A 17091-nucleotide genomic window follows, 5' to 3' on the forward strand; every position below is an offset into this window, starting at 1 on the left:
AATTATGGTAAAAATCATCTACAGAACATTGTAATTGTCGTGCCACCAAAGGCTGCAGTTATTATTTAGCAGTGATTTAAAGGAAGAGTAGTGGAGTCCAATCATTCATACTGCCATTCGTTTGTGAAATTATCTGCCCGTGTGAAGATCCTTAAAGGGCATCTGTCAGCAGATTTGTACCTATGACACTGGCTGACCTGTTACATGTGCGCTCGGCAGCTGAAGGCATCTGTGTTGGTCCCATGTTTATATGTGCCCGCATTGCTGAGAAAAATAATGTTTTAATATATGCAAATTAGGTTCTAGGAGCCGTTACACCTAGAGGCTCTGCTCTCTCTGCAACCACCGCACCCTCTTAACTGTGATTGTTAGGGCTAGGAGTGCGGACGTTTTCACTGCCTGGCCTTGCCAAACTAGAGAGGGGGTGGCAATTGCGGAAAGAGCAGTAAATTGTTAACTGTGGACATTGGCTATTGAGAGACAATGACAAATGTCCGGGTAGACCTCACCCTTTGACTACTGTATATCTATATCCAGATAAATATAAATAAGATATAGTAATGGTATGCAATGTATTGAGCAGGGTTCTGACAACTAGTAATAATGCTTTCTTCATTGATGCACAGGAATCCTTCAAACCACTGTGTTCTCATGTGAAGCTCACAACTTTAAGGGGGTCTCCTCATCCAGAGCGGCTGTTGTTCACGTCAAAGGTGAGACTCCACTCATTGATATTTTGTTGAGTACGGTAAAATATTGTTACATCAAAGTACAAGAGTATAAGTATACAGAGCACGTTATAGAGAAAACATTATAAGAAAGTGATCACGCTATAATAAACAATGCAAGGAAATCTGCTTCTAAGGTGAGAATATAGGGGGTCATTTATTAAACAGAAATACACCGACATTAGACGTATTCCTGGCACAGATTACGGTGCAAATGTCCTTTGTGCTGCAATCTGCGACTTTTCCCGCTCTCACCAGGTCTAAAAAAAGTGGGCATGGGCGCGGAATGGGACAGGCCAGCAGAACCGTCTGATTTGCCATTTTCTACGCCTGTTTTAGGTGTAGGTTTTTAGGCTGAAGTAGAACCAGGGACGGACAGGAGTGGAAACTTAAAGTGGCCCTGGAAAAAAAAACTAAAATTGGCCCCATTGCACCCACTCATCCCCCCCCCACCCACCCCCTTGGATTGGCGGGGGGACCCAAGGGTCAGACCACCACCAATCAGTTAGTTTTCCCTTATCCTGTGGATAAGAGATGATGTCAAAACTTGCCGCAACCCTTTTAATGGCACACTCTCAAGTGGCATTGCATTGCAACTGTTTACAGACCGTAGTTGGGGCTAAAGCAATAACATGTATGGCCACCTCTGCATGCCTTTTGGGCTGGATGGGATCACCAAAGAGCTATTGGTTAGGGTGGATGGTGGAAGTCCACGGAGACATGCTCCACATGCCTATAATCTGACCTTGCTAGAATCTAAATTTCTAAACTATTAGGGAGCAGGTATGTCCTTAAAATGTTTGCAAGGCTGCATGTCATTTGTCTGCTATGGATCTAGATGAAAATGTTTGAATGCACGTCTCCTTTAAGAGCTACCTGTCTTCACTATGAACCATTTTGCTTCTTAATTGAAATCATTTAGTGCAGGCATCCTGGGGGAAATATTTAGTGACTGTTCCTGGATCCGTGATTGTACCTATTCTGTACTTTTTCCACAGTTTACCAATGATTTGTTATAGAACATTTCCTGAAAAACATAATAAACTCCATTTTCCACCCACGTCTCCAACACAAAGTAGAAACCTTGGTAAAATTATTCCCAGTGAACACATTTGTGCTAACTGAAACTTTTTGATTCTTTTTGCACTTGCAAGCCGAGGGCTGCAAAATTTATATTCTGACGCTAAATGACTGTACGCTTCAAATAAATGGTAGGGGGTGTCCTAAAAGACATGCCATGTGTTGGCTGACTTGCTGTCCTTTTTCATATTGATTGTTCATTTTGGGCACGGTCACCTAAATATGTGGCAGATCCAACCTTAGATGTGTGCTACTGGTGCTGCACCTTCCCTGCATAAATGGAGAGTCCACTCAAATCTGCCACTTTCTTTAGGCCATAAAGTTAAACCGTCTTTTAGTTCTAGAAGTTTCAGCCCCTGAAAGATATAACAAGTACAATAGCCATCAAGCAATTTCCCGGACTGCTGTGATAGATCTCAACAGCTACCGGATTAAAGGGGTCCCAGGATTCAGACAGTGCCTACTTGTTAGAAGGGTCCATTGACAATAGGTTGCTGAGGCCCCCCAGCATTTGGCTGTTATCTGTGGGGAAATCTAGCAGTAAGTGTAGAACCCCTTTTAATCATCACAGCCATTTGTAGGGGTACAGAAAATAAAAAATAATAGCAGGGTTTGCAAAGTGGTGCCCACATCCTGTGTATAGGGTGCTGGAATCGGTAGCTACACCATAGACAACTGTGTATATTTTCATGTATATCTGTGTGCGAGCACTTGGATAGTCATGTTTCTCAACCAAACAAATGTACGGGTGAATGGACATGTGGGTAAATGTGCACATGGGTGAATGGACATAAACGAGCACATGAAAGCATGCGCATTAGGTGGATCACTGATAAGTACAAAGAGGTGTTCCAAGAGTTTATCCTTAGGATAGGTCATCAGTATCTGATTGGTGTTCTCGTGATCACTGGTGGTCCCACCGGTCAGACCCATAGCGATCAAACACTTATTCCCTATCCTCTGGATAGGAAATAAGTGATGTTATTGGTACAATCCCTATAATTATTTTTTTTTCCCAAGCAGCAGCAAAAAGAGAGTGGGTTCTATATGAAATAACAAAATGAGAGCTCTGATTAGGGCACTAGGTTTTGCCATCCAGAACCGAAGTGCTTGTTGTTCATTTCCATGAAGTTGAATCCAATTCCCTATCATCTTGGGTGGGTATTAATACATCTCCGGAGAGGTTGGGACCAACCAGGGCTGGGGCTTCTCTCTTAAAGGGCCCCATAGTAGCTACATGGTCTGCCTCTATGGTACATGGCTGTGATATGGCTAGACAGATATTAGTTTACATTGATTTACTTTTGGAAGAGTTTCCAGATAGTGTTTGCTATTTTATCCAAATGGGTTTTGTATTTTATCTATTTCTGGCAGGACACTGCTAGATGCGGGTGTCACACCTGTGACAGGTGTTAGAAGGTCTGAAAGACTGACTGCACATGAGTGATCTGACAGCCTCTTTTGGCTTCACTTTGTCTGTGTGTTGCTGGTATGTCCACACCTCCTGTTCAGGTGTGGATCATGTGACCTTTACCTCTCCCTATTTAGTCTGACTTTACCCATCACTCCTTGCTCTGGATAGCTTCATTTGGTTTTGGAAGAGCTGGAGTGTGGTTCGTGTTGAAGTCCTGTTCATCCATCATCCTCAGAAGTTGAGTGTTCCGCTTATTGTGTTTTCTATACCCCCCCCCCGGTTGTTTACTAGGCCTCAGCGAGACACTGGTTCCTTCACCCAGGGAAGGAACGGGTTGTCTCTGCCCTGTCATTACCTTTTGGGCATCCGAGGGTCACCAGGGTTTTCTAGGTTCCTGTGTATGGGCATCTCTACCATCGAGAGGTTCCCATACGGATAGGAGTTAGGGCCAGAAGCAGGGTTTTATAGGTGGTGACCCTTTTCCTTCCCTAGCGGTGAAGCCTAGTGTCTTTCCCCTTCCTTCTTGTTGTCTTTTGGTGTTCTCCCCTACTACATCCGTGACAGCGGGCAAGCTAATACATGAAGACACTTGGGGGATTTAGAAGACTCTTCTGCTCTTGCATTGTGAAGGGCTTAACACTTAATACCATTGCAATCATACAGACATTTACCTTGGATCTCATCTGTCAATGTCACATGCTGAACAATTAGCATAAATTAGCACAAAGTATCTGTCTTGGGGGATTTCCAAAATTTTGTGTCGGCAATAGGAGATGATAAATTCTAGGAATAGGAGGAAATCTGCAACATGTAATAAAGGTTCTGTTTTCTGTCTCTCATTTGTGGCATGCTCTTGAGTAGAATGCCTAATATAGACTGTCACAGTGGCGTAGCTATAGGGGTCGCAGCGGTCGCAGTTGCGACCAGGCCCCCAAGCCAGGGGGGTCCAGAGGGCCCCCCTTGCATCTTATGAAGAGAATCCTAGTGAGCGCTTTCATTATGGAAGCGCTCACTAGCATGCAGGAGGCAGGGAGAGAAGCGCTGTGAGCGCCGTACTTACCACCTCCTCCTGCTCACTCTTCTCAGGTCCCACGCTGCTCTGTCTTGGCTGCTTGCAGCGTCAGGACGTACAGAGCGCACCCTGACCTGACGCTGCAGGCAGGCGGGTGACTGCAGTGCGCGCCTTTAAGAAGAGAGCCAGGACAGAGAGAGTGGCGGCAGGAGAGGTAAGTTATTTTATTATTTTAGTCTGATCTGAGGTCTGATATGGGGGTCTGAAGGGTCTAATGGGGGGGGGGGGGACTGGAGGTCTTATATGGGGGTCTAGAGGGTCTAATGGGGGACTGGAGGTCTGATATGGGGGTCTGAAGTCTAATGGGGGGACTGGAGGTATGATATGGGGGTCTGAAGAGTCTAATGGGGGGACTGGAGGTCTGATATGGGGGTCTGAAGTGTCTAATGGGGGGGACCGGAGGTCTGATATGGGGGCCTGAAAGGTGTGGTTGGGGGTCTGAAGGGTCTTAATCAGGGTCTGAAAGGTCTGATTAGGGGTCTTACTGGGGGTCTAGAGAGGTATAATGGGGGTCTAGAGAGGTCTAATGGGGGTCTAGAGAGGTCTAATGGGGGTCTGGAGAGGTCTAATCTGATTGGGGGTCTGGAGGTCTAATCAGATGATTGAGGGTCTGGAGGTTTAATGGGGGTCAGAAATTGGGGTTTGGAGGTCTAATGGGGGTCTTGAGGTCTGGTCTGAGGTCTAATGGGGGTCTAGAGGTCTAATGGGGGTCTTATCTGAGGTCTGATATTGGGGCTGGGGCTGACATGGAGGTCCAAGGCGAGTCTGATATGGGGTCTGACAGAGGTCAAAAGGGGGTCTGAAAGGTAAGGGGGTATTTTTTAGTACTGGCACACTATCTTTATGGTACCAGTATTTTCAGGGGGACCTTTTCTGCAGTATAGTATTGGGGGGGGGGGGGGGGGGGGGTTGGGGTGTTGAGAAGGTGAGGAGGATGATGCAAAAGTAGGAAAGTAAGATGTCTGTTTATTAAACTCTGCAGGGACGAGACGCGGCTGAAAGAAGTCACCATGGCGGTCTGGTCTGAAAGGAGAAGATGAGGAAAGAGAAAATCTACATCAGAGAGGAGACACCACTGGATGTAAGAGGTACATATGTGGCGCTGTATTACCCTGTATGTTCTGTAGCGCTGTATGTAATGTTTTCCAAGTATGTCTTTAAAGGGGTTGCCCGCTTATTAATTTTTTTTGTACGAGCGCTGCCTTCTCTGCTCGGTTTACCTGCTCATCATTGCAATTGCTGCAGCGAGCAGGTAAACAGAGCAGAGAAAGTAGCTCTCATATGAGCGCTGCCCTCTCCTCAACCCAGCTGATCAGCCGGGGTGCCGCGAGACCCCTGCCAATCTGATATTGATGACCTATCTTGAGGCTAGGTCATCAGTAGTAAAAAGAGGACGACCCCTTTAACAGTAGGACTGGAGGGAATGGGTTAGGTTGAGAATTTGGCATGGGGGGGGAAACGTTATAATTTTTGCCTCAGACAGCAGAAAGGCTAGGTGCACCCTTGTCCCTTGCCATATAGCAATGTGGGGGGGGGGTCCAAGCTGAACTCTTGCACCAGGGCCCATTTAGAATACAGAGAGAAATAAATCAATGTGCTTCTGACCCAAGAGTCCCAGAGACGTGGACCGTGATCTCTCAAGTTACAATTTAAATTAGTTCTTGGACGACCATTGTATGTTGAAACCATTGTAACTTCAGTAATCGGTTCCAGAGCCCCAAAATGTCATCTAAGATAAGAGAAAATGAAGCAGATAACTAAGACAGATAAAACAAGTCCTTACATATAACAGTCAGGAATAGCTAAACAAACATAGAAGAGGATTCTTTGCGGTAAGAGCAGTGAGACTATGGAACTCTCTGCCTGAGGAGGTGGTGATGGTGAGTTCACTAAAAGAGTTCAAGAGGGGCCTGGATGTATTTCTGGAGTGTAATAATATCAGGCTATAGCTACTAGAGAGGAGTCGTTGATCCAGGGAGTTATTCGGATTGCCTGATTGGAGTCAGGAAGGAATTTTGGCTTCTACCTCCCTAGGAGTCGCCCCAGCCACACATTCTACACTTTGAGTCAATATGAGAAAAGGGCATTACAAATGTCCATCATTGTTTCTAGTAGCCAATATACAGTAGCAGCTCCTAAGGTCCCTCTCAGCTCAAGGGCCCTTGCTGTACTATAAAAGGAGCCTCGACGGTGAGAAAGAGTTAGAGGGGTTGTCTCATCACTAGGATATGCCCCCATTGTTTGATAGGTGCAGGTTCCACCTCTGGGACCCGCACCTATCTCCTAAACGGAGCTCGGAAAGTAGTGCTCGGCCACCCTCCATTCACTTCTGTGGGGCAGCCGAAATAGCCGAGCCAACGCTGGCTCGGTTATTTCCATTGGGCCCATAGAAGTGAATGGGAGCGGTGGTCGGTCATGCGCGGTGCACTCCCGTTCACTTCTATGGGGAGAGCGCTTGGTGGTGGTCGGACCGAAGTCTTCCAGCCACCACTTTGGCTTGCTCCGTTCTCGATTTAGGTGGGACCCGCACCTATCAGACAATGGGGGTATATCCTAGCGATGTGCCCCCATTGTCTCAGATGAGACAACTCCTTTAGTGATAAGTGTATTTTCACCACTGGAAGAGAATTGGCGCCATAGAACAGGAATACCAACAGAAGAAAAAGGAAAAAAATATATTGTGCCAGCATTGTGACGCAATAATTTGAAACTTTTTACCATTTTACACCTGTCTTGACATTTTTTTTTAAAAGGGTGACTATAATTTTAGGGCAAAAATTGGCATTAATTGTATCTCAAACCTTAGGCAGCACATAGATATCGTTGATTTGATTTTCTGGTATACTGTCTGCCAGAAGACCTGCCAAATTTATTACGAAACCTTTGCGTCTTAATAAGTTTGTCACACCTTAGTCCAGTACATTTTATTTTTTTAAGACTGCTGTGTCTCGATTAAATTACCCCCCAATATCTAAATGATAACATATTTATACATAAAAGGAGATCGGAATAGTGTGGTAAATAAGACAGGTGATATGACACAGAACTATCAGTGCGAAGAGCGGAGCAAACAGTTGCTGCAGTGAGGAGATCTTAAGTAGTCTTCAAGCTTGCTACTGTTATCCTCTTTTTCACTCATCCATTAAAAGGTATCAGCCGCTGAGGACTCTGTTTTTAGCTTTGCAGAAGCTAAAGGACTATTTACATGGGCACATTCTCTGATGGTAATGAGTGCCGATCGGCGATATAGCAAGTCGATTGGCAGTGGTTTAGCTCCATTTGCATGGAGAAATCCTCCATATTGTATGCAGCCAAACAACCTGTAGAGCGATTGTTTGAGCTCATGCACTTTCATAATTGGTGTCAGCACATACCTGTTTACAAAAAGTGAGGAGCAGCCGACAACCGATTTCTATGCCAGCATAAAAGATGAGATAGTTTTGTAAGCATGCTCCACAATTATCTGACATTGATTAGAACGAACATTAGCAGTTACAATCCTTGGGCGTCCGAATCCCAGCACCCCGCTAATCATCTGTTTGAAGAGGCAGCATCGCTCCAATGAGCGCTTCAGCCCCTCTCCTAGGCCAATAACGTCACATTCATCGGTCATGTTCATTGATCACATGGCCTATGTGCACCTCAGTCCTGTTCAAGTGAATGGACCTCGGCTGCAATACCAAGCACAGCTGCTATACAATGCACGGCGCTGTGCTTGGTATGCTGTGAGGATACCGTAGCGCTCGTACGTTCCAGCGCTGCCTCCCTTTGAAACAGCTGATCAGTTTTCTCTGCAACTGCCTCGCCCTCTACCCGCGACCGGGCCAGGCATTATGATGTTTTTTTACTGCCTGGCCCTGTCAAAGTGCAGAGGGTGCAGCACTTGCAGAGAGAGCAGAGCCTCTAGGTGTAATGTCAACGCCCCCGTTGCTCCTACAGGTACATTTGCATATATCAAAACATCATATTTCTCAGCAATGCGGGCACATATGAACTTGGGACCAACACAGACGCCTTCAGCTGCCAAGTACACATGTAACCGGTCAGCTAGTGTCATAGAGACAGATCTGCTGACAGGTGATCAATTGTGTTGGAGCCTCCCAACTGAGCCTCCCAACCCCTTATTTCCTGCTACCCATTGAAGTAAGCATCCACACTCCACTAACCATGCAAGTTTTTGTGGAACCGGGGAAGTGGTCTCTCCCATTTGGCCCTACTACAGCCTTCAGTTTCAGATGCCTGCTCGCTATGGACGGTCGCAAGTAGAAGTGTTTAATGTGTGATGTGGAAAAAGTAAGGTGAGATTTACGAGATGTGATTTTTATGGCAGCAGATATAAGTTCAGGAGGAACCATGGAGATATTATCTGCAGACACTGAATGCTGGAGAAGTAATGTGCAGACCCAATTAGCAACTTTTCAACTTTTTTCTTCTTCTACAAGTTATGACCCAAGGATATGAATAGTGCGCTCAGCTGCTAATGGCTGGGAAAGTATTTCATAGATGGAATGTAAGTCTGGGAATACAAAACTTCAAGCATTGCTCAAACGGCCTGCTTGTTATGCAACTCCATGCTTCCCCTGTGTGGTTATACATGAAGACAAAAGAGAATCTAGGTCAGAGCTGAAGAAAGTGGGTGAGGCACTGATCTGTGTAACCACAGGCACATGTAGACATCCATCCCCTAGGCATAAAGCTAACAATGCTGAACGTTTATGATGTCCCTGCTGTCTAGTGACAGGCTGCCTGTTAGGGGCGGTGTGATTGTGCACCCTTTCCTTTTCCTCTCGGCCCCTCCTTGGGTCCTGTTCCTCATCTTTGTGTTCCACCTTTGTGCTGCCTTTTATTATTATGTATGTATTTATTATATATTACCAATAAAGCTTTTCGATTTTCACGTTGTGAAGATTATGGTTTAATTTTTGGTGACATTTATGGCTCCTCGTGGGGCGGTTTTTTCGTGATTTATTTCTGTCCGGTAATAATTGGGTGACCCTTTCCACATTGACTGAATTTTCGAACGCACTCTACATCTGCCTCAATAACGGGAATTTTATTGTGTACGATAAGTTATATATGGTTTTAAACTCATACGGAGGATCTATAAATCTGTTCATCCTGATCTACCTGGTCATTCATTCCATGGCAGAACTATGCAACTGACAAAACTACTATGGCACACAGAGCAATTGAATATCAAAGTGCCAAAGTGTAGGGAAACCGTATACAACTATGGCGATCTATATCCCGAGTTTCACCGTTAACGATACTGTGTCCCCGAGGACGGACCTTTAACTGCTCAACGTTACGTTCAATATGTAATAAAGCTTAAGCCGTGAAAACAACTTCAAGAAGGAATCTGAATCTGCCCTCTGATTAATTTGTTGGGTGCGTCCACTGCACCAAGGTCTTATTATCTTGTTTTATTCTATGTTTTTGTTGCCATTTTAACACTGGTAAATGTGTTAAGGGGAGTCTTTCAGCAGTTTTGGTCATGCTAAACTGCTGACTACTAGGTATGGGCTGTGGAGAGCAGGACAAACATTTGTACAGATTTTATCATCATGAGTAGTGTGAATATGAACTTTGATTCTGCCAGATTCTGCTCCTGCAAGTGCCCTTGAGGCATTGATTCATTGTGAGTCTGTCAGCAGTTTATTCATGCTATACTGCTGACAGTACTAGGTAGAGGCTTGGGAGAGCAGGACAAACATTTGTGCAGCTTTTATCATGAGTAGCGTGTGAATATGAACTTTGATTCTGTCAGATTCTGCTCCTGCAAGTGCCCTTGAAGCATTGATTCACTGTGAAACCCTCTCTTAAATTAGCAGCTTCATGCCCCGTCCCCTCTGCCTTGAGTGATAGCTGCAGCATTCAACCAGGAGACCACTACAGCCGTCACTCAGAGCAGAGGGGAGAGGCTATGAAGGAGCTGAGTGCAGAGAGTACTTCATAGTGAAGCTCCTCGTGTGGGACACTTGCAGTAGCAGAATTTAGCAGAATAAAAGTTCATATTCACACTACTCGTAATAAAAAAAAAATCTACGCAAAAGGTAAGCTTCTCCTGGGCTCCTACCTAGTGCTGTCAGTAGTTTTGCATTGTCAAAAATACCAACAGACTCCCTTTAATATCTTATGAGTTATAATAAGATACTACATGATCTGCTTTTCCATTTTCTCTTTTACAGGACTGCCACATCCACCATACAAATTGTCCGTAGGTGAGGTGACGAGCAGCACAGCAGCTGTGACCTGGAGTCCAGGGTTTGACAACTATTCTCCGCTGCTGTCTTGCACAATGCAGGTATATTGCAAGGCAGAGCTTTTAAGATTAGACTATCTTGAGATTGTGCTTTCGCAACCATAAGAGGTTATTCTGTGTAAAAGCAACAAGAGTAATGTCGCTCTAGAATGTAACCTGAAGTGGGATTAATTACATATAGCAGATTTATGTGGATATGTTGTTCAGCCTTCAGCTAGAATAAAAAAGAAAATTCAAGTTTTTCCCCATCATTCTGCACTCAATACCCCATAATGATAATGTGAAACCAGAATGTTTGAAATCTATGCTAATTTACTGTAAAATAAATAAAAAAACATCTTGCATTGACATAAGTATTCAGACCCTTTACTCAGGACTTAGTTGAAGCAGCTTTGGCAGTGATCACAGCCTCCAGTCTTCTTGCATATGATGCCGCAAGGTTTTCACTTCCACTTTTATGTCTCTCCAAAAATGTTGGATTGGGTCCAAGTCAGGGCTCTGGCTGGGTCACTCAAGGATATTCCCAGAGTTGTCCCTAAGCCACTACTACTGGATACTGCCACCACCATGCATCACTGTAGGAATGGTATTGGGAAGGTGATGAGCAGTGCCTGTTACCTCCAGACATGACGCTTAGAATTGTGGCCAAAAAGTTCCATCTTGGTTTCATCAGGTCAGACAATCTTGTTTCTCAGTCTGAGAATCCTTTAGGTGATTTTTTGAAAACTTCAGGCAGGCTTTCATGCCTCTTTTACCAAGGAGAGGCATCTTTCTGGCCACTCTGCCATAAAGCCCAGATTGCCCTTGTGCTGCAGTGATGGTTGACCTTCTGGAGGTTTCTTCGATCTGCACACAGGATCTTTGGAGCTCAGCCAAAGTGACCATTGGGCTTTTTGTCACTTCACTTACCAAGGCTCTTATTTTGCTAAGTTTTGTGGGGGCAGGCAGCTCTAGGTTGTTTTAAACGTCTTCTATTTAAGAATTATGGAGGCCACTGTGCTCTTGGGAACTTTGAGTGCAGCAGAAATGTATTTGTACCCTTCACCAGATCTGTGCCTCCACACAATCCTGTCTCTGAGCTCTACAAGCAGTTCTTACCTCCTCATCACTTGGTTTTTGCTCTGATATGCACTGTCAGCTGTGATCCCTTATATAGACAGGGCTGTGTCTTTCATATATACAATATTGTATCCAGTCGACTGAATTTACCACAGGAGGACTCCAATCAAAGTGCAGAAACATCTCAACGATGATTAAGGAAAATGTGAGGCACCCAGAGCTAAATTTCAAGTGTCATAGCAAATGGTCTGAATGCTTATGTTCATGCAAAATTTTAATTTATCCTTTTTAATAAATTAGCAAAATTTTGTAAAATTCTGTTTTTGCTTTTTCATTATGGGGTATTGAACGCAGATTGATTGGGGAAAACTTTTTTTTATTTTTTTATTTTAGCACATGGCCAGAACATGACAAAATGTGAAAAAAGTGGAAGGGTCTGAAGACTTTCCAAATGCATTGTAAATGCATCTCTGGAGTGTCATGAAAAATACAGGTGACTGTAGTAACCTGCGAGGTGCCAGAAATAGGAAGATAAAACAGTTTGTGATGTACAGGAAAAACTGGTATAGGTGGATGTTGAGGATTATGGTTTTGTATCATATACGGTACCACTATGTACCATAATATCCATTAATAAGACGGATGTGTTCCATAGCGAGATTTTACCCTCTTTTCTACCATAAAAGAAGCAAGTTTCTTGTGTAAGGAGGTTAATATCTGTGTTTTTCCAAACTGCCTGTGGTTCGATAGATGTGCTGACTCAGAGTTTTATGGGTCTGACTCATGCAGCCATCTTGAGGATTGCATTGCAACCACTGAAACATCACCTTCTAAATGTTTAAGTAGCTGTCTTTTGAATACAGATTATTCTAACAAAATATTGTAATGACATAAAATTAAGTTAATCAGTGTAGTTGTAAAGGAAATATATCACCAGGTTTATGCTGACTGATCTGAGGAGCATGGAGTTGTGACAGAGACTCTGATTCCATCTGTGTATCACTTACTGGTGTTCTTGCTGTAGTTCACGTAAAATCCCGGTGCTGGAGTCCTCTCCATTCTGTGTTTGTGCAGTGAAGTCCTTGTATTGATAAGCGGAGGATCCCTCTGCCCATCGGCTACTGATTGGCAGTTTTCTCCCTTTGCACAGTATAGGGAGAAAGCAGTTAATCAGCGGCAGCATGGAAGGGGGAGCACTCCACTCTTAAATACCAGGACACAGCGCTGGGTTTTGGCTGTGGTTAATTTCATGAAAAGTAGTGTAAAACACCATTAAAGGGGGTATCCCATGAGTAATGTAAAAAATTAAAACAAGACATCATATAGTATGTGACAATCTCTTTCTAACGAAGCTAGAACCAGCCCTGTACCTCACATGGATCCAGAGATTTCCCCATTCATTGCATTGCTAGATTTATATCAAGCTGACAGCTCAAGGGGAGTGTCTATTCTGCTGCAGGTAAAGAGGCGTGTCCATGCTCTCCCTATCACAGCTAAGGGGGTGTGTCCATTCTGCTTGCGCTCCCTTCCTATCACAGCTCGGGAGGCAATTGAAGGATGAAACTGAGCATGTGCGGCCATCTCCGTGAGTGGGACAAAGAAATAAGATAAAAAACAAACATCAGGCGGCGCTATACAGATACATTTTATTGAATAACTCAGTGGCTATACAAAATTTTTAATTACATGCAATTACAAAAGTATTCAGATCCAAGTGCTGGTTTGAAAACTATAGAATATTTTTCATGGAACAACCCCTCAGATCAGGTGGCATTAACTCATTCACAGATTCCCTTTAAGCATTTGAAACCTAAAGCTGACTATACACATCATATAAATGTCTGCCAATCCTGCCGATTTCAGCAGGACTAACTAACTATCTGGTGTGTATGGGGGTGTCCCAAATTTCTCTCTACTGTTTGTTCTGAGGGCAGATATGCCACCACCAGAGGTGTCTGGCAGCCATTTTATGCAGACTGTTCACATGTATGGGACGGTCAGGAGGAATTGTTATTGACCAAACAGCTAAGGTGTATGGCCAACTTTTAGTAAAATTAATAGATTTGATGCTGCTCTAGGGTAATAGATGTTGTTTCACTAGATTAGTAGATTAGATGTAGTTTGGGTGTCTGGACCCAAATGGGTGTTTTTTTCACCTAAAATACGCACTACCATTTAGGTGTCCATACACCTTTAACCATCGTTCAGGTGACGGCCATCTCTTCCAACTCCCTTATTCACATACAGGCTCGGCCAAGTGTGTATGTGTATTCATTGATTTCGGGGGTACTGTCTCTGCTTGGGGAGAGAACGCTTTAGTCGGAGTGAGGAGACATATAGGCCATTCATGTTCCTCTGGAATTCTGTGAAGAAAAGGATGCAAATGAGCTCTTAACAAGTTCTGCCTCTAATGCCACCAGATGTAAGGCAGATATCCTAAAAGTCAATGTTCAGCTCTTTAAATAAGCCTTGAGACATGACTCAGATATTAAATATTCAATGGGTATGCAGAGAGGTAACATAGAGAACCATCTCGCCAGCACCACCTCTTAGAAGATGCTTCCTATGTGTCAAGATACTAATTTCCAACAGGCCTTGAGATTTTACAAGGGAATATAGCCAAGCCAGATAACCGTCAGTAGACAGCTGTTTTGGGGTACTTGCCCCTCATCAGTACGGAGTAGGATTCTGGCTGGCTCAGTGCGATGCCTTGGAAGCGACTTAGTAAGGGTGCTGAATCTCCTTAAAGAGACCAGTCGTATATGGAAACTTACTGGACAGCACCCTTCCTAAGCCGCTTCCAAGGCATTGCACTGAGCCAGCCAAAATCCTACTCCGTACTGATGAGGGGCAATCACCCAGAAACGGCTTGGATAGCCGTTTTGGATAAACACCCAGAAAATCCCTTTAAAATGTCAAATGCATGCCAAACAGATACTCTTTTTGTGTTAGTTTTTCTCATAGAACCCTACGAGTACATCACACGATACATTTGGATAGGATACATTCATGGATGTAACCCATATACATGGTGTGAACAGAGTCTCTGTTCTAATTTGCCCCAAAAAAATCCATTATGGCAAACTTTAATAAATGCATGTCACTCTGCATAAAATAAAGCCTGCCACAATAAAAATGTGTTGGTATCAGCTGAAATGACCAACGTGAAGACAATAAACAGTATGTTATATGTGAATGACTTCAACTTTCCTGGCTTCTTCTTTTCATCTAATGGTTTCTCTAATCTCACGATCCCGTATAATCATCAATTCCCCAATTCTACAAATCTGGTTTCCAGATCTGGTCTGATATCCTTGAACAGCATATCTGTGTATTACTGTAAATCTTACGTGTGAGAGACTGATAACTCTGCCCCCCCCCCCCCCCCCAAAAAAAAAAAAAAAAAAAAAAGAAAATTATCTCATGGCCTTGTAGAAAGTTGAAACATCTAATCCTCCTAGAAGTCCTATTTCAGCCAGAATAGATTACGGTACTCACGGACCCAGCCGTAGATGTGACTAGTGCTTCTAACTTCTCTACATTAGTCTCTGATTTAGCAGCTGTACAGGCAATGTCCTGTGCTTCATCATTCAAGGTCCTTGGCACCTTTTTTTCTTTTCTATAAACTGCTTAAAACTACAAAGTAGTCAGACTACAAACATACAGCATGTCGTATAATAAAAAATTATCTGGCTGGAATGTAATTGGCCAGCATTCAGTTACGTGTATTCCAGGTCCTGTAGACATCCTTGAGTAATGGGCTATTAACCCGGAAAAAAGTCCTCCTTATTCCAGAAATGGGGACGCCCTTCAAACAAATGGGTCCGAGCAGTAATACCAAGCATACCCCGACACTGTCTCTGATACAAAACAGACCCCTTTTCCTTCCTCCTACAACTTGTCTGCTTTGTGAGCTCCAGACATCTCCTTTAAAGGTTTTTTTTTTTAGGACTACAAAATTGATGTCCTCTCTTTAAAGGAATTATCCCATGATTTATGTAAAAAAAAAAAAGAAAATCAGACATCATATAGTCCATGACAATTCTTTCCAAGAAAGCTAGAAGCAGCCCTGTACCTCACATGGATACAGAGATCTCCCCATTCACTGCTCTAATTGCTGTGCTAGATTCTCTTCAGGCTGCTCAGGGGCGTGTAATTTCTCAGGGGGCATATCCTTTTTGTTGCAGCTATCTTCTGGTAACTGTCACAGCTTTTAACAGAAGATAGGGCTGGTGGCAGTTGATGGATGGAAATGAGCATGTGCGACCATCTCAGTGAGGTGGACAGAGAGATAAGTAACAAAACAAGCAGCGGGTGGCGCTATACAGATACATTTTATTGAATAACTTGGTGGCTACGCAAAATTTTTAATCATATTCAATTACAAACGTATTTAGATCCAGGTACTGGTTTGCTAAATGTTGAATATTTCTTTATGGGGGAAACCCCTTTAGGACTGACCATCAGTATCAGATCATTGATGGATTGATTATCTACATTACCACTGATCAGCTGATTTAAGGGATTGCAGCTGTTCAATAAGCACCAGATCCCCTTTATTCAGCGTTATTACTGTAATATATTGTACTATACTACAGCGAAATTGGAAGTGATCGGACTAGTTGGCCAAACTGCAAATGTTATTACACGGTGTTAAAGGGGTTCTCCGGGAATTTGGAAAATGAAAATACTTAAATATTACTTTATTATAAATATATTCTCAAATGCCTTTCATTATTTATAATGGCTCGTTTTGTCTGGCAAATCATCAGGGGAAACAAAATGGCCGCCGTCCCATTAGTTCACACAAAACCTGTCCTGATCACACATGAGGACAAGTTACTTTACAACACTGAGGTAAAAAGCTGCCTCATCCTCCTCTCTGCTCTAGTATAGTGTAAGTAATGGCGAGTCCGGTTATGTAATTTTTATCTTCATACTTACTTGCATTCAGACAAACCAGCAGTAAAATGCATTGAGAGGACTCCTGAGCTCACACACATAATGGAGAGGACTCAAGGAGGAGTCCTATCAGTGCATTTTACTGCTGGTTTGTCAGAGCACAGCATTCGAATGCAAAAGAGTAAGAAGATGTAATTTTTATCTTCTTACTCTTTTGCATTCGAATGCTGTGCTCTGACAAACCAGCAGTAAAATGCACTGACAAGACGACTCCTTGAGTTCTCTCCATTATGTGTGTGAGCTCAGGAGTCCTCTCAAGGCATTTTATTGCTGGTTTGTCTGAATGCAAGTAAGTATGAAGATAAAAATTACATAACCGGACTCGCCATCACTTATACTATACACCGCTTACTCTAGTTTGGGGGGTGTTTTGGAGTTGACAGATTCCCTTTGAAGGGATTCTGTCACCTCGTTTTAGCCTATAGAGATGCGGACATGCACGGCTAGATCGCCGCTAGCATGTCCGCTATGTACCGGTCCTATAGGACTGTGTCCTTTTTATTGTGTTTAAAAA

General features: G+C 43.6%; 1 protein-coding gene across 2 annotated transcripts in view; it reads left to right on the forward strand.

Moving 5' to 3' along the window:
* The window catches only part of TYRO3 (TYRO3 protein tyrosine kinase), a 141536-nt gene that overhangs the window by 55777 nt on the left and 68668 nt on the right, over window positions 1–17091 (forward strand). For both annotated transcript variants that reach the window (XR_005774813.1, XM_040411726.1), the window contains exons 5-6: window positions 627–713; window positions 10483–10598. Coding sequence is in view for 1 of the 2 variants with exons in the window: in XM_040411726.1 (XP_040267660.1) it covers window positions 627–713; window positions 10483–10598 (203 nt within the window). In the remaining variant the exon portion in view is untranslated. The remainder of the gene's footprint in view (window positions 1–626; window positions 714–10482; window positions 10599–17091) is intronic.

This window comes from Bufo bufo, chromosome 11 (assembly GCF_905171765.1).
Source record: "Bufo bufo chromosome 11, aBufBuf1.1, whole genome shotgun sequence".
Taxonomy (NCBI): domain Eukaryota; kingdom Metazoa; phylum Chordata; class Amphibia; order Anura; family Bufonidae; genus Bufo; species Bufo bufo.